Source organism: Salvelinus fontinalis, chromosome 39 (assembly GCF_029448725.1).
Source record: "Salvelinus fontinalis isolate EN_2023a chromosome 39, ASM2944872v1, whole genome shotgun sequence".
NCBI lineage: Eukaryota > Metazoa > Chordata > Actinopteri > Salmoniformes > Salmonidae > Salvelinus > Salvelinus fontinalis.
The window spans coordinates 15029392-15056840 of NC_074703.1; the positions used below are offsets into that span (position 1 = coordinate 15029392).

The 27449-nt window shown below is 46.0% G+C and overlaps 1 protein-coding gene across 5 annotated transcripts in view; it reads right to left on the reverse strand.

Moving 5' to 3' along the window:
• The window catches only part of LOC129838286 (synaptotagmin-1-like), a 242104-nt gene that overhangs the window by 53137 nt on the left and 161518 nt on the right, over positions 1-27449 (reverse strand). Inside the window, exon 1 of one of the 5 annotated variants that reach the window (XM_055905152.1) lies at positions 25463-25920. The exons of 2 other annotated variants lie outside the window; for them this stretch is intronic. In XM_055905152.1, coding sequence (XP_055761127.1) covers positions 25463-25604 — 142 coding nt within the window. In that variant the 5' untranslated portion in view covers positions 25605-25920. Of the gene's footprint in view, positions 1-25462; positions 25972-27449 lie in introns of those variants that run through there. 2 more of the 5 variants (XM_055905153.1, XM_055905156.1) reach the window with 2 other exon arrangements.

Here is a 27449-nt window from a genome sequence, read left to right on the forward strand (position 1 = left end):
ACCCATAGAGCCACTTTGTCCTCAGCACAAAGGACCTAGGCCTAGATGCTAAGCTAAAGTGACAGAGCTGAAACAAGTCATTTATCTATTTGCTCTCAGTGCATTTCTTATTCATACGCCCAATTATTCAAAGAGACGCAGCGGCTGATGTCGAGACGCAGAGACGTGATCAGATAGTTTTGTTCCTCTCTCAAGGTCAAAGCACCAAGTGATGGATGCTATTGGCTCTGTGCCTATAGACATTGCTCTGGGAAAATGAGTGGCTATAGGCTACATGATGTGGTCACTATATAGTACAGGGGTTGATATCACTGTTGTATTAATGCATCACCAGAGCTGCGTTATAGAAAGACGTTCATAAACAAATTATCATCAAATGCTTAAAGGATTTACTAACTTCGGCCTGGTTCAAGGCGGCCATTTTAATGTTCTCTTTGAGCAGGTGGTCACATATAAAGTGTAAAACACCTTGGATCATTGTGGCATCACTGTCAAATGCATTATGCTTGGACAGAGAATGTTCTCAGGCCTACTGTGAGTTGGAGACCACCCACGGAGACAGTGATGCTTCTCACGATCATCCCAGAATATTAGAGGGTTATTCTGTCTCAAATTCTATGTTTTATTGTATAAACAAGTCTCGTATAGAGGCTGAAGACCCTTGTATGGCAGGTCACTGACTTGAACATGGAGTAGCATTCTGTTCTGGCTGGATGGCAGCTAATTTGCCTCTATGACCTTTTCCCCTTTCCATGGGCTGTCATCGCCATAGCGATCATATCTCAATTTCAACAGTAAGTCAATACCTGCCCTTTCAATTGCCTTTATTATAAACCAACTTCAAGTCAAAGCTAAATAATACATCACAGAGAGCATGTTTAATGATGCATGCCGATAAAATTAAGAAATGCCCTTTTAACACAAAGCGTCAACTTTGTTATAATGAGAGCACTTCCTCTCACAGTCATGCACCAGCACGCCCACTACAGTATGTTCCACTGCTGAGGCAACACGTCAAATGTACCTAGTCTGTGAGACACAAGGGAGATACAAGGCCAGCTAAAATATCAGGACACCAAAGCCTGGAAATCTCTCAAATCAACATGCCAAACAAAGATGGAGGATAATGGATTCAGGATAACGGACAGATTAAAACAAGACCAGCTGCTTTTCGCTTTCAGTCGGTTTCCTCTAAGCACACCTGAGGAAGCACAGAAAGTCTGAGTTTCTACTTCCCCTCTTCCATCTCAAACGCTCATCCCTCCCGAGGTGTGTCATGCAGGTGTAAAAGCCCTGCCCAATTACAGGACGGCCAGATGGTTTAGCAGGGCCTCCATCACACCCTGTGCTTGGCTGGCAGCGCCCCAGAGCAGACCAACTCCTCATCACAACCCATCCCAACTCTAACTGGGTCAGCTCCCTCCCTCCATGCCCAAAACCCCTACTCTGCCCCTTCCCAGGCGCAACACTGGCCATGCTGTTTATCTCTTTGTCTTTCTTTCTCCCAGTATATTGGTTGAGAAAGATAGATATGGAGATACTGCCGTATTATTGCTACTAGAAACATGTTCTTTAAGCTACCATCAAGGTTAGGTTTGGAAAGGGTGCTGCTTTCATTCTGGGCCTGTTCTCCTGCAGGTTTTCACATTTTTGCCAGGACTCTCAGCGGGCAGAGTGTTTTGGACCGTGCTGTTTGAGGAAATTACAAGGCTGTCAAATCAGCCGGGCTCTAAATCCATTGGAGATGAGAGGGAAAGCTGAAGCCAGGGAAGCCAGAGTGATGAGTATTGCAGTCAATTTCATGAGAGAGGAATCAAAAAGTTTACTTTCATGTGAAGGACATGAAAAAGAATGGGAGGAATATCCAATGACAGCACACCTTATGTGTAGAATCCATGAGTTAACTAGCCAGTTAATGTTTAATTATGTCCATTTAGCAAAGAGTTAAATGTCAACTGCTAATTGTCACAAACGATTCAGCAGCCTCTACATGTCATTGTAGTCAATCTAATTGCAATCACTGAATACATTGAAAGATTGAGTGATCTTACTTCGGACCATATACCAAATGTATTTTTCTTTGTGACTTGATGGGATAAAGTAATTTTGCTGCAGGCAGAGGCTTGTAAGGTTAACTTAATAACCTCTTATAAAGGAAGAAAGAGAGACACTCTAACTGAAGGACTACAGTCATCCATCCCCATTGCAGATTAAAAACCTGCTTCAGATTGAATTCCCAAAAAGAGTGGCTTGAAACCACTCACTCAGTATTTGAGGTGCATGTAGAGGGAAGCCATTTTAGAACGACATCCAAACGCTGGATTGCAAAATGTAAAATGTTGTGCCATATCCAAGAATGAAGGAACTTAAATGTATTGAAAGACGAAGGACGACAATAAACAATTTGAAGTTGAATCATTAAATTGAAAGTTGTCTGAAACCTATCATCCACTGGAGATGGAGAGAGCACTTGACCAAAATGACTGCTTTACTTAGGTTGTAAATCAAATCAAATGTTATTTGGCACATGCGCCAAATACAACTGGTTTAGACTTTACCGTGAAAATCTTGCTTACGAGCTTCTCCCTATGATGCAGAGTTGAAAAATAATAATCTAAATAAAATAGTAACACAAGGAAAAAAGAAAAAATACGCAAGAATGGAGCTACGTATATACAGGGAGTACCAGTACCAGATACATGTGGAGCAAAATACAGGGAGTACCAGTACCAGATCAATAATGGATCTATATACAGGGAGTACCAGTACCAGATCAATAATGGATCTATATACAGGGAGTACCAGTACCAGATACATGTGGAGGAAAATACCGGGAGTACCAGTACCAGATCAATAATGGAGCTATATACAGGGAGTACCAATACCAGATCAAGAATGGAGCTGTATTCAGGGAGTACCAGTACCAGATCAATAATGGAGCTATATACAGGGAGTACCAGTACCAGATCAATAATGAAGCTATATACAGGGAGTACCAGTACCAGAGGCCCTTTAATGCACTTTTAGTTGACACGAAAAGGTTGTATTTTATACTCATTTGAATATTTGTATTTGTATTTGTTTGATAAGACCTCATTTCAATTTCAGGGGACCCCGACACCAAGTTTGGGAAACACTGGTACATATAGTCTAGTGAGTGTGTATACAGTATGTTGTGTATAAATAGTCTAGTGAATGTGTATACAGTATGGTGTGTATATATAGTCTAGTGAGTGTGTATACAGTATGGTGTGTATATATAGTCTAGTGAGTGTGTATATGGTGTGTATATATAGTTTAGTGAGTGTGTATACAGTATGGTGTGTATATATAGTCTAGTGAGTGTGTATATGGTGTGTATATATAGTCTAGTGAGTGTGTATATGGTGTGTATATATAGTCTAGTGATTGTGTATACAGTATGGTGTGTATATATAGTCTAGTGAGTGTGTATATGGTGTATATATATAGTTTAGTGAGTGTGTATACAGGATGGTGTGTATATATAGTCTAGTGAGTGTGTATATGGTGTGTATATATAGTCTAGTGAGTGTGTATACAGTATGGTGTGTGTATATATAGTCTAGTGAGTGTATACATGGTGTGTATATATAGTCTAGTGAGTGTGTATACAGTATGGTGTGTATATATAGTCTAGTGAGTGTGTATACAGTATGGTGTGTATATATAGTCTAGTGAGTGTGTATACAGTATGGTGTGTATATATAGTCTAGTGAGTGTGTATACAGTATGGTGTGTGCATATATAGTCTAGTGAGTGTGTATACAGTATGGTGTGTATATATAGTCTAGTGAGTGTGTATACAGTATGGTGTGTATATATAGTCTAGTGAGTGTGTATATCGTGTGTATATATAGTCTAGTGAGTGTGTATATTGTGTGCATATATAGTCTAGTGAGTGTGTATACATTATGGTGTGTATATATAGTCTAGTGAGTGTGTATACAGTATGGTGTGTATATATAGTTTAGTGAGTGTGCATATGGTGTGTATATATAGTCTAGTGAGTGTGTATACAGTATGGTGTGTGTATATATAGTCTAGTGAGTGTATACATGGTGTGTATATATAGTCTAGTGAGTGTGTATACAGTATGGTGTGTATATATAGTCTAGTGAGTGTGTATACAGTATGGTGTGTATATATAGTCTAGTGAGTGTGTATACAGTATGGTGTGTATATATAGTCTAGTGAGTGTGTTTATGGTGTGTATATATAGTCTAGTGATTGTGTATACAGTATGGTGTGTATATATAGTCTAGTGAGTGTGTATACAGTATGGTGTGTATATATAGTCTAGTGAGTGTGTATACAGTATGGTGTGTATATATAGTCTAGTGAGTGTGTTTATGGTGTGTATATATAGTCTAGTGATTGTGTATACAGTATGGTGTGTATATATAGTCTAGTGAGTGTGTATATGGTGTGTATATATAGTCTAGTGAGTGTGTATACAGTATGGTGTGTGTGTATATATAGTCTAGTGAGTGTGTATATGGTGTGTATATATAGTCTAGTGAGTGTGTATACAGTATGGTGTGTATATATAGTCTAGTGAGTGTGTATATGGTGTGTATATATAGTCTAGTGAGTGTGTATATGGTGTGTATATATGGTTTAGTGAATGTGTATATGGTGTGTATATAGTCTAGTGAGTGTGTATTTGGTGTGTATATATAGTCTAGTGAGTGTGTATACAGTATGGTGTGTATATATAGTCTAGTGAGTGTGTATATGGTGTGTATATATAGTCTAGTGAGTGTGTATATGGTGTGTACATATACTCCAGTGAGTGTGTATACAGTATGGTGTGTATATATAGTCTAGTGAGTGTGTATACAGTATGGTGTGTATATATAGTCTAGTGAGTGTGTATATGGTGTGTATATATAGTCTAGTGAGTGTGTATACAGTATGGTGTGTATATATAGTCTAGTGAGTGTGTATATGGTGTGTATATATAGTCTAGTGAGTGTGTATACAGTATGGTGTGTATATATAGTCTAGTGAGTGTGTATATGGTGTGTATATATAGTCTAGTGAGTGTGTATATGGTGTGTATATATAGTCTAGTGAGTGTGTATATGGTGTGTATATATAGTCTAGTGAGTGTGTATATGGTGTGTATATATAGTCTAGTGAGTGTGTATATGGTGTGTATATATAGTCTAGTGAGTGTGTATATGGTGTGTATATATAGTCTAGTGAGTGTGTATATGGTGTGTATATATAGTCTAGTGAGTGTGTATATGGTGTGTATATATAGTCTAGTGAGTGTGTATATGGTGTGTATATATAGTCTAGTGAGTGTGTATATGGTGTGTATATATAGTCTAGTGAGTGTGTATATGTTGTGTATATATAGTCTAGTGAGTGTGTATATGTTGTGTATATATAGTCTAGTGAGTGTACATAGGGTCAGTGCAAGATAGAGAGTGCAGATAGTTCAGGTACCATTCATTGACTATTTAGCAGTCTAATGGCTTAGGGGTAGAAGCTGTCTAGGAGCCTGTTGGTAAGCAGGAAGGTAATAATAGTGTTGTAATTGTTTTGTCAAAGAACAGATGAGAGAGAGAAAGAGAGAAAGAGAGAAAGAGAGAGCGCGAGAGCGAGTGTTTGGGATAAATGCTCCAGCCGGGATCGATAGTCTGAATCAATGGGAGAAAGTGCTTTTACTACACACCAATACAGAGGGGCTCAGGGCTCTTCAGTCTGATGTCTGTCTGTTATGGTGGAGGAAGTGACAAAAAGAGTGACTCCAACAGACTCACTTTATACAACTCTGATGGCTACTGTATGAATCCACTTTACCATCTATTACAGCGCTTCTTAACACCCAATAACTAAAGTCCAACTGCGAATTGGCAGCCGTCCATCATTTCGCTGCTATCAACAGGTGCTTGGTGGTTTCAAATTAATTCCCGTTTTGATTACATTTGAATGCTCAGGACATTCCAACCATTTAAAGTAATCCTCGGCGAGACACTTCCAATTGCTTTACAGACACGGATAAACTAATAATCAGAGTGAGAACACTGGTTTTGATCTGAGGGGAACACTAACGGAACACTAACAGTGTAATTACAATAAATTAAATGAAATGAAATAAACCAAATGAAAGCCTGTGTTTGCGTGCATAAATAGGCTTGAGACAGGTGGCGCCACATAAAACAATTAAGTTCACTATATTTAAATCAGGGAGATATTCATCTGAAACATACCAATTAAAAATATTAAAGTAATGCCCCTGCTTCAAAACCCATTCCATTAATGCGTGGATAGCTCGCCTGCATGATCAAACAACAGAATGGTTTTAGTGCTATCTTCAAGGAAACGGGGGCGTAACAAAATGTTGTGTATTTCAGAGTTCTACTTCATCCAAAAGCTTCATTACCACTTAGAGAGGAAGCTTTGAAAATACAGGAAAGTATAAACAACAGATTACTGCTCACTTTGATTCAATGTGCCGTACATTTCCCCCCTTCATTCTTTAGATACAGGTACTGTATTCACTATCACTTGAGCTGAGTGAACGGGAAACATAACATGGCCATGTACTAAATATTGATGGTGAATATCCTTACTAGTGTTTCATCATTAGACAATTGCATGAAAAGTGTGTATCTTTGATTATGCTATTTGCCTTTCAAACAGTTTCAGACATTTCTTTGGAGATCAGTTTGGACAGCTGACATGCAGCGCAGTCAGAGAGGCACTTGATGGGGCCAGGCCTTGGAGTGCTCTGAACTCTGACTCCTATGAACTGGGCCATTGGAGTGGCACATTAGTTGCCAATTGCTCTTTTTTCCAGAGTGGTCAAAAACTGGAAGGATACTAATTTATTAGAGGATGGTCTGATGACACCCGCCCACTCACACACACTAGTGCGCACACACGCACGCATGCGCGCCGCACACACACGCACACCCACACACACACACACTAGCGCACACATACGCACGCATGCGCGCCGCACACACACGCACACACACACACACACACACGTGCGTGCACACACACGCACACCCACACACACACACACTGGTGTGCGCGCACACATACACACACACAGACGCACTCTGAGAGTTTCTTGTGTATGTAATAGCGGTGCAAATGATTCAGCCTGCAGCAAGGGGCGATATGAGCAGTGTGAGCAGAAAGCCCAGAGCCCAGCTTCCTCCCTGTCCTGCATGGGTCTTTACTCATCTGCAGGCAATCTCTAGGGGTAATGGAACTGGAAAAAGTGATTAACCCCGCTTTGCGGCGAGGCAGGGACAGCTCTATTAAGCCAATGCAGAAAGATCCCTCGTTTTCAATTACTGCTTGCAAAGGCACAGAGGAAAGGTCTATGAAGGAGAAATAAGGCCTGAAATACAGGCAGCCGTGTTAGTCAGAACCTGACGGAGAAGGGTTTTAGTTGGCCTCAAAACCTCCCTCTTATCTTCCAATCCAGTTCCTCCCAGTCACCCCCCTGGTCCTATTCATCTCACTAATATTGGAATGTCTGTGTCTCCTGCACCCTGAAACATGAGCCTGTCAGCTAGGGGCTAAGCAGGGCTCTGAGTCCTCATGGGGTTGGGGTGAGGAGGAGAGCCCTGAGGGGGATCTAGGAGTCTAGCCAAGCTTGGATGGACTTAGGTCTTTGGGTAGAGCCACCAGATGTCAATACCAGCCCTTTACAATGTTGGTTTTCTGGGACAATCTGGAGGTTTCCAGGGCTAATTGGCTAATGATAAGACCACTCCACATTGCACATATCTCCCTGTGCTGAGCTCAGTCACAGAGCAGCAGTGATGTTAGTGGTTACCACCCCTAGGGTCTCATTACCTTCCTTCCTCTCTAGCTGTGAGAGTAGAGCTCTTAGAACTGGGGGATTTACACCTTTCCTCTGTCCTTTCTCTACGGACAGATTACTTTTTTGAAACCTTCCCAGTTCCCTGCTAGTGGTCTACCAACCCATTAGTTGTATGTTTTCGAACAGGGCTTTCACAGGAAAAATGGCCCCATACAGCAACATAGCATGGTGTATTGCGCTGTAATACTCCTAAATGCTCAACAGTGTTAGAGCGTGTGTCTGGTGTATCTCATTTTGGACCATTAGGCTCAATTACTCACACTCTGCTTTTAAAACCGGGACAGTCCATTGTTTTTGGGTTGTCCACCCCTGCTACCACGCTTTCATATAGAACAGAAGGAAGAGATGATGAGTAGTCTGGAAGGCTGAATAACTCTCCTCTCTATAGGACACACAGGACAGACCCAGTCTGTCCTCCCCCTCAATGCTACCCCCTACTACCCCTGGTTGCATGCGAGGCTTGCTGGGTGGTGGGAGGAGGCGGCTGGGGGTGTTTGGGGACCCGGGTTAATATAGACAACCCCTGTGGAGAACGGTGTCTGTTGGAATCAGGCTGATGTGGGAGGAAGGGAGGGGAGAGGGACATGGGGTAAGGGACTGCATGCAGACAGGTGAGTCATGCGGTCAAGAGGGGGCTATTTGCTCAGAACACTGCCCGGGCCGAGAGCACCCCACTGGGAAATCGGCGACTAAAGACCATTGGAGGCGTGACACGGTGAGAGAATAGTGGGGAGATATTGACAGGACTAATGGTCAAGGAGTTAGACTGACACCTCTGGGAGAGTTCCAGCCGGAGGTTTGAGAGAGGGGGCAGGCGTGATGGACTTCATGGGGTGTCTGAGAGGGCATGACCTGGAGGAGGATTTTATATTTTCATCGTTAACTTTTGTTCACTCTCTATTTTTTGACTACAATAATCTAAAAACTGTATTTTTTTCTGTGTAGAGAGATTTCTCAAATTATGTTCTATTTTTGCAGGTGGACGGAAGTGACTGAATCTGGATGTAAAGTGTTACTTCACACAGAAAGAGAAAAAAGAGAGACAGAGAGAGAGAAGAAAGTGAGAGAGGGAAGCAATAGCTAACGTAATTCCCTCCCTCTCCCTCTCACTTCCCCCGCCGTACCCAGACTCCCACAAGGCTCAGCCACAGAGATCACAAGTGACAAAGTCTAGCAAAGCGTGATCAGGAAGAACATGTTACATAATAAAACACGGTGATCAAACAGATTTGTAGGTAGAGGGAACCCAATGACCCAAACACCAACTCAGGCATGGTATAAGAAGCTCAACACTGTTACATTTGTGAGAGGAACACGTCCTTCCCGCACGCGCACACGCACGCACGCACAAGTACGCACACACCATTGGGGGATTTCAGACTTGTTAGTTGCAGACAGGTCAGGGCATGTATCCACAAAGCATCTCAGAGTAGGAGTGATGATCTAGGATCAGTTTAGCCTTTTCGATCATAATGAATAATATTATATGGACATATTCTAGATCAGCACTCCTACTGTGAGATGCTGTGTGGATATGGGCCCAGTTCCTCAGCCCTGAGGTCTAAATGCATTGAGTCGGAGCTGAACTGCCGCCTAGAGACATTCCCTATTCCCAGTTCTCACACTGTCTGACTTCGGCTTACACAAGCAGTGATGCAGGATAGAAACTTTACACCCATGGTACTGCACCCAGTCATGGATACTGTCAACCAATCGGGCGTTTACAGAAAGTCACCCACACCACATTGTTCCATTAGCTACAAATCAGGCACCAGGTGGAACGAACGGTTCCCCAAAAGTTACTTTGAGACACGGCCTGCCTGGCCACCGGTGGCGAGAACTTGTTGACAGTGTGTTGTTTGTCATTTTCCGTGGTGCCCGTGTCAAGAGAGATGTCATCCGAGCTGTTGATTTTGCTCACAAACAGACACCCCTTTAAGCTCCCTGCCTCACCTACTCTTGGTACACAAACACCAACACACACACACACACACACGTAATTGTTTGTACGTGAGCCTGTGTGAGTGCTCCCAGTGTGTGTGTGCGCATGCAAGTCTCTGTGTGTGCTTATATGTGTGTAATGTGTGTGTGTGTGTGTGTGCATGCCTGCGTGTCTGAGCAGGGTTGCTAAACATCATCTGTCCAACGCCGTTAGATATACATTTAGAGGGACATTGCTTTTTTCCTGTCCTCCCACGGTCCCTGAATCTAATTGACACTTATGAAGAGGCTGGCTTGACGGACTGCCATTCTGAATTGACGTCCCCTCCCCACCAGACCTCCCAAACATATGCCCCCCCCCCCCCCCCCCCCCCCCTTCCCCCCACCTTACTTCCTCCACGGCGCCACATCATTTCCACCATGGAAACTGTGAGCGTCATACAGCTGTCCTGTCACCGTGCATGCCTTTGACAGCCTGTCCACCCATCATCAACAGAGCTACAGTGCGAAGGGGGTGATTAGGTGATGACAAATAACACCCTGATCTGATCCTCAAATGTGTCACTGATCTGACATTTGGTGGTGGGCTTTCTCATGAAGGATGGGTTAGATTAGCAATGAGGGAGGGAAGGAGGGAGAGAGAAGGTGGAGAAAGGGACAAGATAATAGAAGCAAGGAGAGAAATGTAAAGAAGGTGAAAGACATATGGGGGAAGGTACGGTATAAGAAAGGAACAGAAGGTGAGAGGAAGATGGCTGGATTGGTCATTGGCATTCCTTCTGGTGGCTCTCTCCAGTCCTCTGATTTTTATGGGCACATGTCAGGAGTGATGCAGTGTGCTGCTGGAGCTTGCCTGTGGATTCAACGTTCCTTTTATCAGCCGGTGTGGCACTCTTTCACTTAATCTCTACCTGCATCTGTCTTCGCCTTACCCTCTATTTCTATCCCTAACGCACTCCCTCTATTTCCCTCTCTCTCAATCTCCCTCTCTCTTTCTCTCAACCCCCCCCCCCCTCTCTCTCAACCCCCCTCTCTCTTTCTCTCAATCTCTGTCTCTTTCTCTCAATTTCCCTCTCTCTTTCTCTCAATCTCCGTCTCTCTCAATCTCCCTCTCTCTTCCTCCCATTATCCAAACATGTTACATGATGTTTCTCCTATTTTATTCTGAGGATCTAACATGTTACCCGATGTTACATGATGTTTCTCCTATTGTATTCTGAGGATCTAACATGTTACCTGATGTTACATGATGTTTCTCCTATTGTATTCTGAGGATCTAACATGTTACCTGATGTTACATGATGTTTCTCCTATTGTATTCTGAGGATCTAACGTTACCTGATGTTACATGATGTTTCTCCTACTGTATTCTGAGGATCTAACGTTACCTGATGTTACATGATGTTTCTCCTACTGTATTCTGAGGATCTAACGTTACATGATGTTTCTCCTACTGTATTATGAGAATCTAACATGTTACCTGATGTTACATGATGTTTCTCCTACTGTATTCTGAGGATCTAACGTTACCTGATGTTACATTATGTTTCTCCTACTGTTTACTGAGGATCTAACGTTACCTGATGTTTCTTCTACTGTATACTGAGGATCTAACATGTTACCTGATGTTACATGATGTTTCTCCTACTGTATTCTGAGGATCTAACATGTTACCTGATGTTACATGATGTTTCTCCTACTGTATTCTGAGGATCTAACGTTACCTGATGTTTCTTCTACTGTATACTGAGGATCTAACATGTTACCTGATGTTACATGATGTTTTTCCTACTGTATTCTGAGGATCTAACATGTTACATGATGTTTCTCCTACTGTATTCCGAGGATCTAACATGTTACATGATGTTTCTCCTACTGTATTCTGAGGATCCAACATGTTACATGATGTTTCTCCTACTGTACTCTGAGGATCTAACATGTTACCTGATGTTACATGATGTTTCTCCTACTGTATTCTGAGGATCTAACATGTTACATGATGTTTCTCCTACTGTTTACTGAGGATCTAACATGTTACCTGATGTTATATGATGTTTCTCCTACTGTATTCTGAGGATCTAACATGTTACCTGATGTTACATGATGCTTCTCCTACTGTATTCTGAGGATCTAACATGTTACCTGATGTTACATGATGTTTCTCCTACTGTTTACTGAGGATCTAACATGTTACCTGATGTTACATGATGTTTCTCCTACTGTATTCTGAGGATCTAACACGTTACCTGATGTTACATGATGTTTCTCCTACTGTATTCTGAGGATCTAACATGTTACCTGATGTTACCTGATGTTTCTCCTACTGTTTACTGAGGATCTAACATGTTACCTGATGTTACATGATGTTTCTCCTACTGTATTCTGAGGATCTAACATGTTACCTGATGTTACATGATGTTTCTCCTACTGTATTCTGAGGATCTAACATGTTACCTGATGTTACATGATGTTTCTCCTACTGTATTCTGAGGATCTAACATGTTACCTGATGTTACATGATGTTTCTCCTACTGTTTTCTGAGGATCTAACATGTTACCTGATGTTACATGATCTTTCTCCTACTGTTTACTGAGGATCCATTACAGATCCTCATCATCCACAGTAAATCCACAGACTCATCATGCTATTGCATTGAATTCCCATCTTCATAACTGTTCGATTATAAACTATCCTTTTGTTCCAAGCAGGGACACTGAAGTTTTCAGAAAACCCTGACTCAAGAGGTAAGAGATAATGCCCATACTGTAGTAGGTGACACAGATGCCAGTAAGAAGGTATTTTTTCTCAGAGTGCTGTGGCATCGTAACCCGATGGGAGCATTACTGTGAAGCTCTAAACTCTCAGTGTGTGGCAGCGGCTGGTTAGATGTTATAGCTGTCGCTTTCCTCATCCTCAGATGAGGAAAGGAGAGAAGGATCTTCGGACCAAAATGCGGAGTCAGGGAAATAAGCCATCTTTATTTTACATTTGACAACGATGCAGATGGCAACACGAAAACTAAACAAAACACTTTCAAACTACAAAATAACAAAACGACGTAAAACGGAACCTGAACATAAACTTACATAGACAAACGTAAACTCACGAACAGGAACGGACATCGAAACATACGAACAGCCAAACAGCTCCAAAAGTGAATACATCGACAACACGAAAACATCACAGGAGACAATCACCCACAAACAAACAGTGAGAATGCCCTACCTAAATATGACTCTTGATTAGAGGAAAATGCAAACCACCTGCCTCTAATCAAGAGCCATACCAGGCAAACCGAAACCAACATAGAAACAGATAACATAGACTGCCCACCCAAAACACATGCCCTGACCATAAACACATAAAAACTAACATAAATAGGTCAGGACTGTTACAGTACCCCCCCCCAAGGTGCGAACGCCGGGCGCACCAGCACAAAGTCCAGGGGAGGGTCCGGGTGGGCAGTTGACCACGGTGGTGGTTCCGGTTCAGGACGCTGTCCCCGCACCACCATAGTCACTCCCCTCTTCTTTCTACCCCTTCTAATGCCCACCCTAACACTACCTTCCCCTAAATAAACAGCTAGCACCGGGACAAGGGGCAGCACCGGGACAAGGGGTAGCACCGGGACAAGGGGCAGCACCAGAACAAGGGGCAGCACCAGGATAAGGACCATCACTGGAACAAGGGGCAGCACCGGGACAAGGGGCAGCACCGGGACAAGGGGCAGCACCGGGACAAGGGGCAGCACCGGGACAAGGGGCAGCACCGGGACAAGGGGCAGCACCGGGACAAGGGGCAGCACCGGGACAAGGGGCAACACCGGGACAAGGGGCAGATCCCGGCTGAAGGACTCTGGCAGGTCCTGTTTGGACGGCTCTGGCAGGTCCATGCAGGCTGACGGCTCTCGACGCTCATGGCAGACTGACGGCTCTCTACGCTCATGGCAGGCTGACGGCTCTCGACGCTCATGGCAGGCTGACGGCTCTCGACGCTCATGGCGCTCTGACGGCTCTGGCTGCTCATGGCTCTCTGACGGCTCTGGCTGCTCATGGCTCACTGACGGCTCTGGCTGCTCATGGCTCTTTGACGGCTCTGGCTGCTCATGGCTCTCTGACGGCTCTGGCTGCTCATGGCTCGCTGGCGGCTCTGGCAGATCCTGTCTGATTGGCGGCTCTGGCAGATCCTGTCTGGTTGGCGGCTCTGGCAGATCCTGTCTGGTTGGCGGCTCTGGCAGATCCTGTCTGGTTGGCGGCTCTGGCAGATCCTGTCTGGCGGGCGGCTCTAGCGGCTCCTGTCTGGCTGACGGCTCTAGTGGCTCCTGTCTGGCGGATGGCTCTGTAGGCTCATGGCAGACAGGCGGCTTTGCAGGCTCATGGCAGACGGGCGGCTTTGCAGGCTCCTGGCAGACGGATGGCTCAGATGGCGCTGGGGAGACGGATGGCTCAGATGGCGCTGGGGAGACGGATGGCTCAGATGGCGCTGGGGAGACGGATGGCTCAGATGGCGCTGGGGAGACGGATGGCTCTGGCCGGATACGGCGCACTGTAGACCTGGTGCGTGGTGCCGGAACTGGAGGCACCGGCCTAATGATAAGCACCCTCCTACTAGTGCGTGGAGCAGGGACAGGGCACACTGAACTCTCAAAGCGTACTCTATACCTGGTGCGTGGTACCGGCACTGGTGGCACCTGGCTGAGGGCACGCACCTCAGGACTAGTACGGGGAGAAGTGACAGTGTGTACAGGACTTAGGAGACGCACAGGTGGCTTAGTGCGTGGGACCGGAACTGGAGGCACTGAACTGGATACACGCACTATAGGGAGAGTGCGTGGAGGAGGAACAGGGCTCTGGAAATGCACTGGTAGCCTAGTGCGTAATATAGGCACTGTAGGTACTAGGCTGGGGCGGGGAGGTGGCGCCGGAAATACCGGACCGTGCAGGCGTACTGGCTCTCTTGAGCATTGAGCCTGCCCAACCTTACCTGGTTGAATGCTCCCGGTCGCCCGCCCAGTACGGGGAGGTGGAATAACCCGCACCGGGCTGTGTAGGCGAACCGGGGAAACCCTGCGTAAGGCAGGTGCCATGTATGCCGGCCCGAGGAGACGCACTGGAGACCAGACGCGTTGAGCCGGCCTCATGACACCTGGCTCAATGCCCAATCTAGCCCTACCAGTGCGGGGAGGTGGAATAACCCGCACTGGGCTATGCACACGTACAGGAGACACCGTGCGCTCTACTGCGTAACACGGTGTCTGCCCGTACTCCCGCTCTCCACGGTTAGCCTGGGAAGTGGGCGCAGGTCTCCTACCTGCCCTTGGCCCACTACCCTTTAGCCCCCCCCCAAGAAATTTTTGGGAGTTACTCACGGGCTTTTCGGGCTTCCGTGCAAGACGTGTCCCCTCATAATTCCGGTTACGAGCTTGAATCTCCGGCTTCCATCCACGTCTCCTAGCTGCCTCCTCATACCAGCGCCGCTCCGCCTTCGCTGCTTCCAATTCCTCCTTTGGACGGCGATATTCCCCTGGTTGAGCCCAAGGTCCTCTACCGTCCAAAATCTCCTCCCAAGTCCAAAAGTCCTTATTGCTCCGTCGATTTTTCCCATACCGCTTGGTCTCTGTATTTTGGTGGGTGATTCTGTTATAGCTGTCGCTTTCCTCATCCTCAGATGAGGAAAGGAGAGAAGGATCTTCGGACCAAAATGCGGAGTCAGGGAAATAAGCCATCTTTATTTTACATTTGACAACGATGCAGATGGCAACACGAAAACTAAACAAAACACTTTCAAACTACAAAATAACAAAACGACGTAAAACGGAACCTGAACATAAACTTACATAGACAAACGTAAACTCACGAACAGGAACGGACATCGAAACATACGAACAGCCAAACAGCTCCAAAAGTGAATACATCGACAACACGAAAACATCACAGGAGACAATCACCCACAAACAAACAGTGAGAATGCCCTACCTAAATATGACTCTTGATTAGAGGAAAATGCAAACCACCTGCCTCTAATCAAGAGCCATACCAGGCAAACCGAAACCAACATAGAAACAGATAACATAGACTGCCCACCCAAAACACATGTCCTGACCATAAACACATAAAAACTAACATAAATAGGTCAGGACTGTTACAGTAGATAACATTGTGGGTGACATTGAAATTAAGTAGCGAGGAGAGCGACAATCGTTCAGCTGCTTATCGGGCACCATCAGGCGTCCCTGACACTGCATTAATATGAGTTTAGATGCTCTCATATGGGGGAGGTTTTTCTCATTTGCAAAGCGAGCTGTTGTTATCACCGCAGCCCTAAGGTTAGACAAATCTCCGGAGGATGAGAGAGAGGGAGCATGAGAAAGGGAGACAGAAAGAGGGAGACCGAGAGAGAGATAGATAGATAGGGAGAGCGAGGGGAAATATTTGACAAATGACATGGCATCCGTGACAAAAAGAAGCAGTACACAGTACTTTCCATACATACTCAACACAACCAAAGTAGAAAGCATCAGGAGTGAAAGTAAGTCGGTACGGTCCGGTACGGCGTCCTGGAAAAGTAAATAGTGGGGATACGCCGTACCTGTGGAACATGAGCCTACCATAATAATTCATACAAAATGTCAATAAAACTGTAAGCTTTAACACAATTACAGTATTTATCATTACCGCATGTCAGAGGCATGAACAATTTGCAAATGGACATGAAAACAGGTGGTATAGCCTACGCTCCAAAATGCCATGTGGTTAGACAAGAACACTGACATTTTGCCAAGGCAGAGATGAGTGGCGAACACCGACAGCAGTGGACGCATAAATTCTGTCTCTTTTCCTCCTGTTTGGAGGCTGGAAATACTAAATGTTGCGAGTGGATGAACGTGAGCGGGCAGCCTAGTAAAGGAGACCTTTGAAGTAATTGACAATCAGATGATAAAGGTAATACATTTTACAAGTTAGATGACACATCTTTAGGTCTAGGCACACAGAGATCCATTTGAATTAATAGGGGTTCTATGTGTAATTCCATGATTAGGCATGCGGTCCTCTACTGGGAACCTACTTTCACTCTGGAAAGCATCAAAGAATATTAAAGTTACCGCTACTACTACCAACCCAAAATATTACAATCAAATTGTCAGATCAAACAGTGGGCTGTACCCACTGGACACAGACGTCAATTCAACGTCTATTCCACGTTGGTTCATTGAAATGACATGGAAACAATGTTGACTCAACCAGTGTGTGCACAGTGGGTAGTCACAGCTGGGAATTGGGTTGAAATTGCTGTTGAATAATATACTCCACATTGTATAGCGAGATAGAGATGTAGAACCAAGATGAGATAGAGATAGAGATGTAGAACCAAGATGGGTTTGGTTGATGGCTTTCAAAGTGGGACAGTGCAGTGGTCCTCTCCATACAGACAGGCAGATGCTAAAGTCTATTCTCCTGTAGTCTATAACACCATGATGAATATTCTTTGTCTCAGATCCTCTTCTTCCCTGATCTGAACGGACAGCAAAATAACATTGAGTGATGTCTTCTATCCTCTTCTGGCTGCATGTAACAGCTCTCTCATGTAACAGCTCTATAACAGCTCTCTCCCTCTCCTACTACTCCCTCGTTCACCTCTCCTCCTGCTCCCCCTCTCTCTTTCTTTCCCTTCCAGCTCCCTTTACCCCTCTCTGTCTATCTCTCTCTCCCCTCTCTCTTTCTCTCCCTTCCAGCTCCCTTTACCCCTCTCTCAGTCTATCTCTCTCTCCCAGATCTCTTTCTCTCCCTTCCAGCTCCTTCACTCGCCTCTTTCTCTCTCACAATTTCCTTCTCTTTCACTCTCTTTCTGTCTCCCGACCTATGAACAATGTGTTCTGCTGGCCAAGAAACAAAAACGACAAAAACAGTTGTGAGTAATCATGTTGTTGCATTCTGGGAGGAGTCCAGGTCTAAATCAGGCTAAATTAGCGTTACCCCCGCCCCCCGAATGCCCCTCCCACCCCACCATCACCCCACCGCCCACCATCACCCCAACAGCCCCCTCACCCCACCATCACCCCTCACCCACCATCACCCCACTGTTTCACTCACCCGAACACCCACCGTCACCCCACCGCCCACCTCACCCCAGTCACAACACAGCCCTCCTCAGCCCCACTACAGTTACTTGACTGGCCCTGACACAGGTCCTATTAATTGGCTTCAGGATCATAATCATGATTACATTAACGCCAGACGCTGGGAGAGGGAGTACAGTTCCAAACCTTGACATCTGCTTCTGTGGCACCTCAGGCACAACACAGAGGCAACGCTCCCACCCCTGCCTCAACACTGTTAATGACAGGCTTTGGCTGTGACAGAGCCAGTGGTGGAATAGCATCAATGCTGGCATAACTAAGGCTATAGCGCATCGATAACTGTGATACGCTGCAGAATCACTTGGAAGCGATATGTTCAGGCTGTGTTTTTGAGAGAAGTAGAGTTAGACATTATCAATGGTATACTGATGTACACTGAGTGTACAAAACATTATGAACACCTGGTCTTTCCATAACATAGACTGATCAGGTGAACCAGGTGAAAGCTATGATCCCTTATTGATGTCACTTGTTAAATCCACTTTGTCATGATGTTGGCCTGATGGGGGAGGTTTATGACCCCCATAAATACCTTTCCCCTTTTCTCTCTCCCTACTCTACAGAGTGACTCTTGGAAAGTCCTTTGTTAACATAGAGAGAGTCTAATAAAATCAAAAGGGTGGGGAAAGGAACCACATTTCGGTAATCCAACCAGTTGATAATATGCGTTGGTACTTAAAGAATATGATGACAGATCAGTTGTCATCTGAGACATTATTACTAATGATAGGATGACATGAACTGTATCTTGGAAAGTCTATTGTTGTGCAATTGAAATGTTTAAACATGAAACTATTTGTGAAAAGATTAAATGTAATTTTAGCTTCCAAATGAGAGAATTGGGTTTTCATGAGTGAACTATGCTCAACTCAGTGGCCCTGCACATGTGAACAGACATTGGTTATAAACTATGAAACAATCCCTTCTCTCCCCTCCTATATAAAGCCCTTGACGAAAATGTAACTTTCTGTTCCGAGGACATTAGGGCGACAGTCCTATGGTAAAAGGGTTCAGATAATAAGCTGTTCCGAGGACGTGAGGATGACGGTTCCACGTTAAAAGGACTAACATGTCAACTACAGAACTAAGCCAACCTCAGTGTGAGCTTTGGTTGCGAATGGTATGAACTTTGAACTCTTATTCACTAAAGAAGTGAGACATCCTAGCCGTTGAGTTAGCAACAGCAGCTGTAAACGTGGGCTAGGAAAGGACAGACAAAGGGCCTGTTCTAACAACATAATACTACCAAGTATCCAGTTTACCACCAGAGACTGTAAAGGCTGTCGTTCTCCTCTTCCTCGGACGAGGAGAGGAGAGAAGGATCATCAGACCAAAATGCAGCATTCGGGAAATAAGCCATCTTTTATTTAAACACGACGATGGCAACACGAAAAACAAAACACTTTCAAAATTACAAAACAAGAAAACGACGTAGACGAAACAACCTGAACATGAACTTACTTAACTAAAACGTAAAACTCACGGACAGGAACAGACTACATCGAAACGAAACGAACAACCGAACAGTCCCGTATGGTGCAAGACATAACACAGATACGGAAGACAATCACCCACAAACAAACAGTGAGAACACCCTACCTAAATATGACTCTTAATTAGAGGAAAACGCAAACCACCTGCCTCTAATTAAGAGCCATACCAGGCAACCCAAAACCAACATAGAAACAGAAAACATAGACTGCCCACCCAAAACACACGCCCTGACCATAAACACATACAAAAACAACATAAAACAGGTCAGGAACGTTACAGAACCCCCCCCCTCAAGGTGCGAACGCCGGGCGCACCAGCACAAAGTCCAGGGGAGGGTCTGGGTGGGCAGTTGACCACGGTGGTGGCTCAGGCTCTGGACGCTGTCCCCACACCACCATAGTCACTCCCCGCTTCTGTCTTCCCCTCCCAATGACCACCCTCAAACTAACATCCCCTAAATGAACGGCCAGCACCGGGAGAAGGGGCAGCACCGGGACAAGGGGCAGCACCGGGACAAGGGGCAGCACCAGGATAAGGGGCAGCACCGGGATAAGGGGCAGCACCGGGATAAGGGGCAGCACCGGGATAAGGGGCAGCACCGGGACAAGGGGCAGCACCGGGACAAGGGGCAGCACCGGGACAAGGGGCAGCACCGGGACAAGGGGCAGGTCCCGGCTGATATACTCAGGCAGATCCAGACTGAACGGCTCTCGACGCTCATGGCTGGCTGACGGCTCTCGACGCTCATGGCTGGCTGACGGCTCTCGACGCTCATGGCAGGCTGACGGCTCTCGACGCTCATGGCGGGCTGACGGCTCTCGACGCTCATGGCGGGCTGACGGCTCTCGACGCTCATGGCGGGCTGACGGCTCTCGACGCTCATGGCTCTCTGACGGCTCTCGACGCTCATGGCTCTCTGACGGCTCTGGCTGCTCATGGCTCGCTGGCGGCTCTGGCAGATCCTGTCTGGTTGGCGGCTCTGGCAGATCCTGTCTGGTTGGCGGCTCTGGCAGATCCTGTCTGGTTGGCGGCTCTGGCAGATCCTGTCTGGTTGGCGGCTCTGGCAGATCCTGTCTGGCGGGCGGCTCTAGCGGCTCCTGTCTGGCGGGCGGCTCTAGCGGCTCCTGTCTGGCGGACGGCTCTGTAGGCTCATGGCAGACGGGCGGCTTTGCAGGCTCATGACAGACGGGCGGCTTTGCAGGCTCATGGCAGACGGATGGCTCAGACGGCGCTGGGGAGACGGATGGCTCAGATGGCGCTGGGGAGACGGATGGCTCAGATGGCGCTGGGGAGACGGATGGCTCAGATGGCGCTGGTGAGACGGATGGCTCTGGCCGGATACGGCGCACTGTAGACCTGGTGCGTGGTGCCGGAACTGGACGCACCATGCTAAGGATAAGCACCTTCCTACTAGTGCGGGGAGCAGGGACAGGGCACACTGTACTCTCAAAGCCCACTCTATAACTGATGCGAGGTACCGGCACTGGTGACACCGGGCTGAGGACAAGCACATCAGGATTAGTAGGGGGAGAAGATACAGTGTGTACAGGGCTCTGGAGACGCACAGGAGGCTTAGTGCGTGGTGCCGGAACTGGAGGCACCGGGCTAGATACACGCACTACAGAGAGAGTGCGTGGAGGAGGAACTGGGCTCAGGAGACGCACTGGTAGCCTAGTGCGTAGTGTAGGCACTGTAGGTACTAGGCTGGGGCGGGGAGGTGGCGCCGGAAATACCGGACCGTGGAGGCATACTGACACTCTTGAGCATTGAGCCTGCCCAACCTTACCTGGTTGAATGCTCCCGGTCGCCCGACCAGTGCGGGGAGGTGGAATAACCCGCACCGACCTATGTAGGCGAACCGGGGAAACCATGCGTAAGGCAGGTGCCATGTATGCCGGCCCGAGGAGACGCACTGGAGACCAGACGCGTTGAGCCGGCCTCATGACACCTGGCTCAATACCCAATCTCTGGAATAACCCGCACTGGGCTATGCACTCGTACAGGAGACACCGTGCGCTCTACTGCGTAACACGGCGCCTGCCCGTACTCCCGCTCTCCACGGTAAGCCTGGGAAGTGGGCGCAGGTCTCCTACCTGCCCTTGGCCCACTACCTCTTAGCCCCCCCCCCCCAATAAGTTTTTGGGTGTTACTTACGGGCTTTTTGGGCTTCCGTGCCAGACGCGTTCCCTCATAACTCTGGTTCCTCTCTCCGGTAGCCTCTGCTCTCCTCAGTGCCTCCAGCTGTTCCCATGGGAGGCGATCCCTACCAGCCAGGATCTCCTCCCATGTGTAGCAACCCTTTCCGTCCAATATATCGTCCCATGTCCATTGCTCCTTCTTTTCCTGTCCCTTACTCCGTTGAGTTTTCCCTTGCCGCTTGGTCCTAGCGTGGTGGGTGATTCTGTAAAGGCTGTCGTTCTCCTCTTCCTCGGACGAGGAGAGGAGAGAAGGATCATCAGACCAAAATGCAGCATTCGGGAAATAAGCCATCTTTTATTTAAACACGACGATGGCAACACGAAAAACAAAACAGTTTCAAAATTACAAAACAAGAAAACGACATAGACGAAACAACCTGAACATGAACTTACTTAACTAAAACGTAAAACTCACGGACAGGAACAGACTACATCAAAACGAAACGAACAACCGAACAGTCCCGTATGGTGCAAGACATAACACAGATACGGAAGACAATCACCCACAAACAAACAGTGAGAACACCCTACCTAAATATGACTCTTAATTAGAGGAAAACGCAAACCACCTGCCTCTAATTAAGAGCCATACCAGGCAACCCAAAACCAACATAGAAACAGAAAACATAGACTGCCCACCCAAAACACACGCCCTGACCATAAACACATACAAAAACAACATAAAACAGGTCAGGAACGTTACAGAGACATTCTTCAGAGGACAAGGAAGCTTTCTGTTGGGCAACACGGCCAGCATCTACCGCCAACCTACCGAAGCGCAGCTCAGAGTAAATATTTATTGCATTTTCCTTTTTCAAATGGGCGGTTATTTAGAATGCATAAGATACTGTATTTACGATAGCATAGCTGCCTACGGCCCGATAGAGACATAGCTTCTCCCTTTGTTCCTCAGTCTTCCCGCTCTTTCATTCAAACCCAACCCCCTCTCTTTGTGTAACCAGTCGTCATATCTGTTCCATCCACTAAGGACGTTTTCCTTGATGACATAATTTGTAATCAATGTATGATTCATTCTGTGAACATGTAATTCTGTGTGATTAGTTAGGTATTTAGTAAATAAATAATTAAACCCAATTTTGTATTGCTGATTCAACTTGTTAGCCAGGGTTCGTGAAGATAACCAAGAATTTACAACTTTCAGATGAGACTTAACAAGGTGACGATTAAATATTGACTGCTATTGATGTAAAATATTACTAGGTCTTTAAGAGTTTATTCGGAAGATAACTGCTCTATAAATATTATTTTGTGGTGCCCTGACTTTCTAGTTAATTATCTACTTGATTAGCTTAATCAGGTAATATTAATTACAGAGAAATGATTTTATAGAATAGCATGTCATATCACTTAATCCGGTATAGCCAAAGACACGACAACTTCAATCAAGTTTCAAGCTTTTTAAAGTCACATGCACAAGTACAGTGAAATGCTTTTTTCCCCGTTCATCAATCAGTATAGATGAAGGGGAGGAGACAGGTTAAATAATGATTTTTAAGCCTTAAAACAATTGAGACGTGGATTGTGTAATGTATGTGTGCCATTCAGAGGGTGAATGGGCAAGACAAATGATTTAAGCGCCTTTGGTGCGGGGTATGGTAGTAGGTGCCAGGCGCACTGGTTTGTGTCAAGAACTGCAACGCTGCTGGGTTTTTCAAGGCTTGAAATTATGTTTTATGTGTTTGGCTTCTTGCGGTCAATTTGCCATCTACAAATGAAATGTAATTATGTTCCGGGCCCTCGACCATCCGCTCAAGAAAAAAATCATCCCTCGGCTTAATCAACTTGATGATCCCTAGGCTACAGTATGCCACAGTGGCTCAAACTTAGGCTCCAACACATCCACTTTTACTGGATGTCTTCATTTCAAGAGGGCTCCTAAACTCCTCTCCTATAAGCCACTTTGTGGTAGGCTTCCTGATTTAGGCTTCCTGATTTAGTGCTCTGGATCGCCTCGCTAAGCAGCTCTATCAAGACTTAATTTCAAGCATGGGTGTCGAATCAAGCGTTTGCTCATACGGATGCAGAACGTCTGTTTGGCAATGAAGGCTTTCATCATGTTGATGACTAATACTACACTCTTAGGAAAAAAGTTGCTAAGTAGAGCCATACAGGGTTCTTTGGGTTGTTGCCATAGAGGAACCCTTTTTGATGGTCTATCTAGAACCCTCTATACAGGGTTCTTCAAAGAACCCCCTGTATATGGTTACACCTAGAACTCTCAATGAAGGGTTCTAGGTAAGGGTTCTAGGTAATAATAATTTTATCTAGGTTCTTTTTAGAATCATCTATGAAGGGTTCTACCGAGAACCCTTTTATTTTTGGAGGGTTCTTCCTAGAACCCTTTATGAAAGGTTCCAGCAGCCTTATTAGCCTTTAAAATGCAATCATTTATGACAATATATTACATATATCATAAGGTCTTTCTTTGAGGACCTAGTTATAACCTAAGACAGTCGTGTGTTAGGAATCTCCTGGTTAACAGGCCACATCAAATCAAATCAAAGTTTATTTGTCACGTGCGCCGAATACAACAGGAGTAGACCTTACAGTGAAATGCTTACTTACAGGCTCTAACCAATAGTGCAAAATATGTATTAGGTGAATAATAGGTGAGTAAAGAAATAAACAGTAAAAAGACAGGCTATATACAGAATCGAGGCTATAAAAGTAGCGAGGCTACATACAGACACCGGTTAGTCAGGCTGATTGAGGTAGTATGTACATGTAGATATGGTTAAAGTGACTATGCATATATGATGAACAGAGAGTAGCAATAGCGTAAAAGAGGAGTTGGGTGGCGGGACACAATGCAGATAGCCTGGTTAGCCAATGTGCGGGAGCACTGGTTGTTCGGCCCAATTGAGGTAGTATGTACATGAATGTATAGTTAAAGTGACTATGCATATATGATAAACAGAGAGCAGCAGCAGCGTAAAAAGAGGGGTTGGGGGGGGAACACAATGCAAATAGTCCAGGTAGCCATTTGATTACCTGTTCAGGAGTCTTATGGCTTGGGGGTGAAAACTGTTGAGAATGCCTTTTTGTCCTAGACTTGGCACTCCAGTACCGCTTGCCATGCGGTAGTAGAGAGAACAGTCTGTGACTGGGGTGGCTGGGGTCTTTGACAATTTTTAGGGCCTTCCTCTGACACCGCCTGGTGTAGAGGTCCTGGATGGCAGGCAGCTTAGCCCTAGTGATGTACTGGGCCGTGCGCACTACCCTCTGAGGTGCCATGCGGTCAGAGACCGAGCAATTGCCGTACCAGACAGTGATGCAACCAGTCAGGATGCTCTTGATGTTGCAGCTGTAGAACCTTTTGAGGATCTCAGGACCCATGCCAAATCTTTTTAGTTTCCTGAGGGGGTATAGGCTTTGTCGTGCCCTCTTCACAACTGTCTTGGTGTGTTTAGACCATTCTAGTTTGTTGTTGATGTGGACACCAAGGAACTTGAAGCTCTCAACCTGCTCCATTACAGCCCGGTCGATGAGAATGGGGGCGTGCTCGGTCCTCCTTTTCCTGTAGTTCACAATCATCTATTTAGTCTTGGTTACGTTGAGGGATAGGTTGTTATTCTGGCACCACCCGGCCAGGTCTCTGACCTCCTCCCTATAGCCCATCTCATTGTTGTCGGGGATCAGGCCCCTGATGTGTCATCTGCAAACGTAATGATGGTGTTGGAGTCGTGCCTGGCCATGCAGTCATGGGGGAACAGGGAGTACAGGAGGGGACTGAGCACGCACCCCTGGGGAGCTCCAGTGTTGATGATCAGCATGGCAGATGTGTTGCTACCTACCCTCACCACCTGGGGGCAACCCGTCATGAAGTCCAGGATCCAGTTGCAGAGGGAGGTGTTTTAGTCCCAGGATCCTTAGCTTAGTGATGAGCTTTGAGGGTACTATGGTGTTGAACGCTGAGCTGTAGTCAATGAATAGCATTCTCACATAAGTGTTCCTTTTGTCCAGGTGGGAAAGGGCAGTGTGGAGTGCAATAGAGATTGCATCATCTGTGGGTCTGTTAGGGCGGTATGCAAATTGGAGTGAGTATAGGGTTTATGGGATAATGGTGTTGATATGAGCCATTACCAACCTTTCAAAGCACTTTATGGCTACGGACGTGAGTGCTACGGGTCTGTAGTCATTTAGGCAGGTTGCCTTTGTGTTCTTGGGCACAGGGACTATGGTGGTCTGCTTGAAACATGTTGGTATTACAGACTCAATCAGGGACATGTTGAAAATGTCAGTGAAGACACCTGCCAGTTGGTCAGCACATGCCCGGAGCACATGTCCTGGTAATCCGTCTGGCCCCGCAGCCTTGTGTATGTTGACCTGTTTAAAGGTCTTACTCACGTCGGCTACGGAAAGCGTGATCACACAGTCGCCCGGAACAGCTGATGCTCTCATGCATGCCTCAGTGTTGCTAAAGTGATTTAGCTCGTCTGGTAGGCTCGTGTCACTGGGCAGCTCGCGGCTGTGCTTCCCTTTGTAGTCTGTAATAGTTTGCAAGCCCTGCCACATAAGACGAGCGTCGGAGCCGGTGTAGTGTGATTCAATCTTAGCCCTGTATTGACGCTTTGCCTGTTTGATGTTCGTCACAGGGCATAGCAGGATTTCTTGTAAGCTTCCGGGTTAGTGTCCCGCACCTTGAAAGTGGCAGCTCTACCCTTTAGCTCAGTGCGAATTTTGCCTGTAATCCATGGCTTCTGGTTGGGGTATGTACGTACAGTCACTGTGGGGATGACGTCCTCGATGCACTTATTGATAAAGCCAGTGACTGATGTGGTGTACTCCTCAATGCCATCGGAAGAATCCCGGAACATGTTCCAGTCTGTGATAGCAAAACAGTCCTGTAGTTTAGCATCTGCTTCATCTGACCATTTGTTTATATACTGAGTCACTGGTGCCTTCTGCTTTAATTTTTGCTTGTAGGCAGGAATCAGGAGGATAGAGTTGTGGTCAGATTTACCAAATGGAGGGCGAGGGAGAGCTTTGTAAGCGTCTCTGTGTGTGGAGTACAGGTGATCTAGAATTTTTCTGCCTCTGGTTGTACATTTAACATGTTGATAGAAATTTGGTAGAACTGCTTTCAGTTTCCCTGCATTAAAGTCTCCGGCCACTAGGAGCGCCGCCTCTGGGTGAGTGGTTTCCTGTTTGCTTATTTCCTTATACAGCTGACTGAGTGCGGTTTTAGTGCCAGCATATGTCTGTGGTGGTAAATAAACAGACACGAAAAGTACAGCTGAAAACTCTCTAGGCAAGTAGTGTGGCCTGCAATTTATCACAATATACTCTACTTCAGCCGAGCAAAATCTAGAGATTTCGTGCATCAGCTGTTGTTTACAGCTCCCCCCCCCCCCTCCCTCGTCTTAATGTGCTGTTCTATCTTGCCGGTGCAGCGTATATCCCGCTAGCTGAATATCCATGTCGTCATTCAGCCACGATTCCGTGAAACATAGGATATTACAGTTTTTGATGTCCCGTTGGTAGGATATTCGTGATCGTACCTCGTCTAATTTATTGTCCAATGATTGCACGTTGGCGAGTAGTATTGACGAGAACGGCAGCTTTCCCACTCGCCTTCTCTGGGTCCTGACAAGGCATCCGGCTATTTATCCTCTGTACCTGCATCGCTTCCTCTTGCAAATAACGGGGATGTCAGCCCTGTCGGGTGTTTGGAGAATGTCCTGTGCGTCCTCCTTGTTGTAGAAAAAAGATTTGTTTAATCCGAGGTGAGTGATCGCTGTCCTGATATCCAGAAGCTCTTTTTTGTCATAAGATACGGTT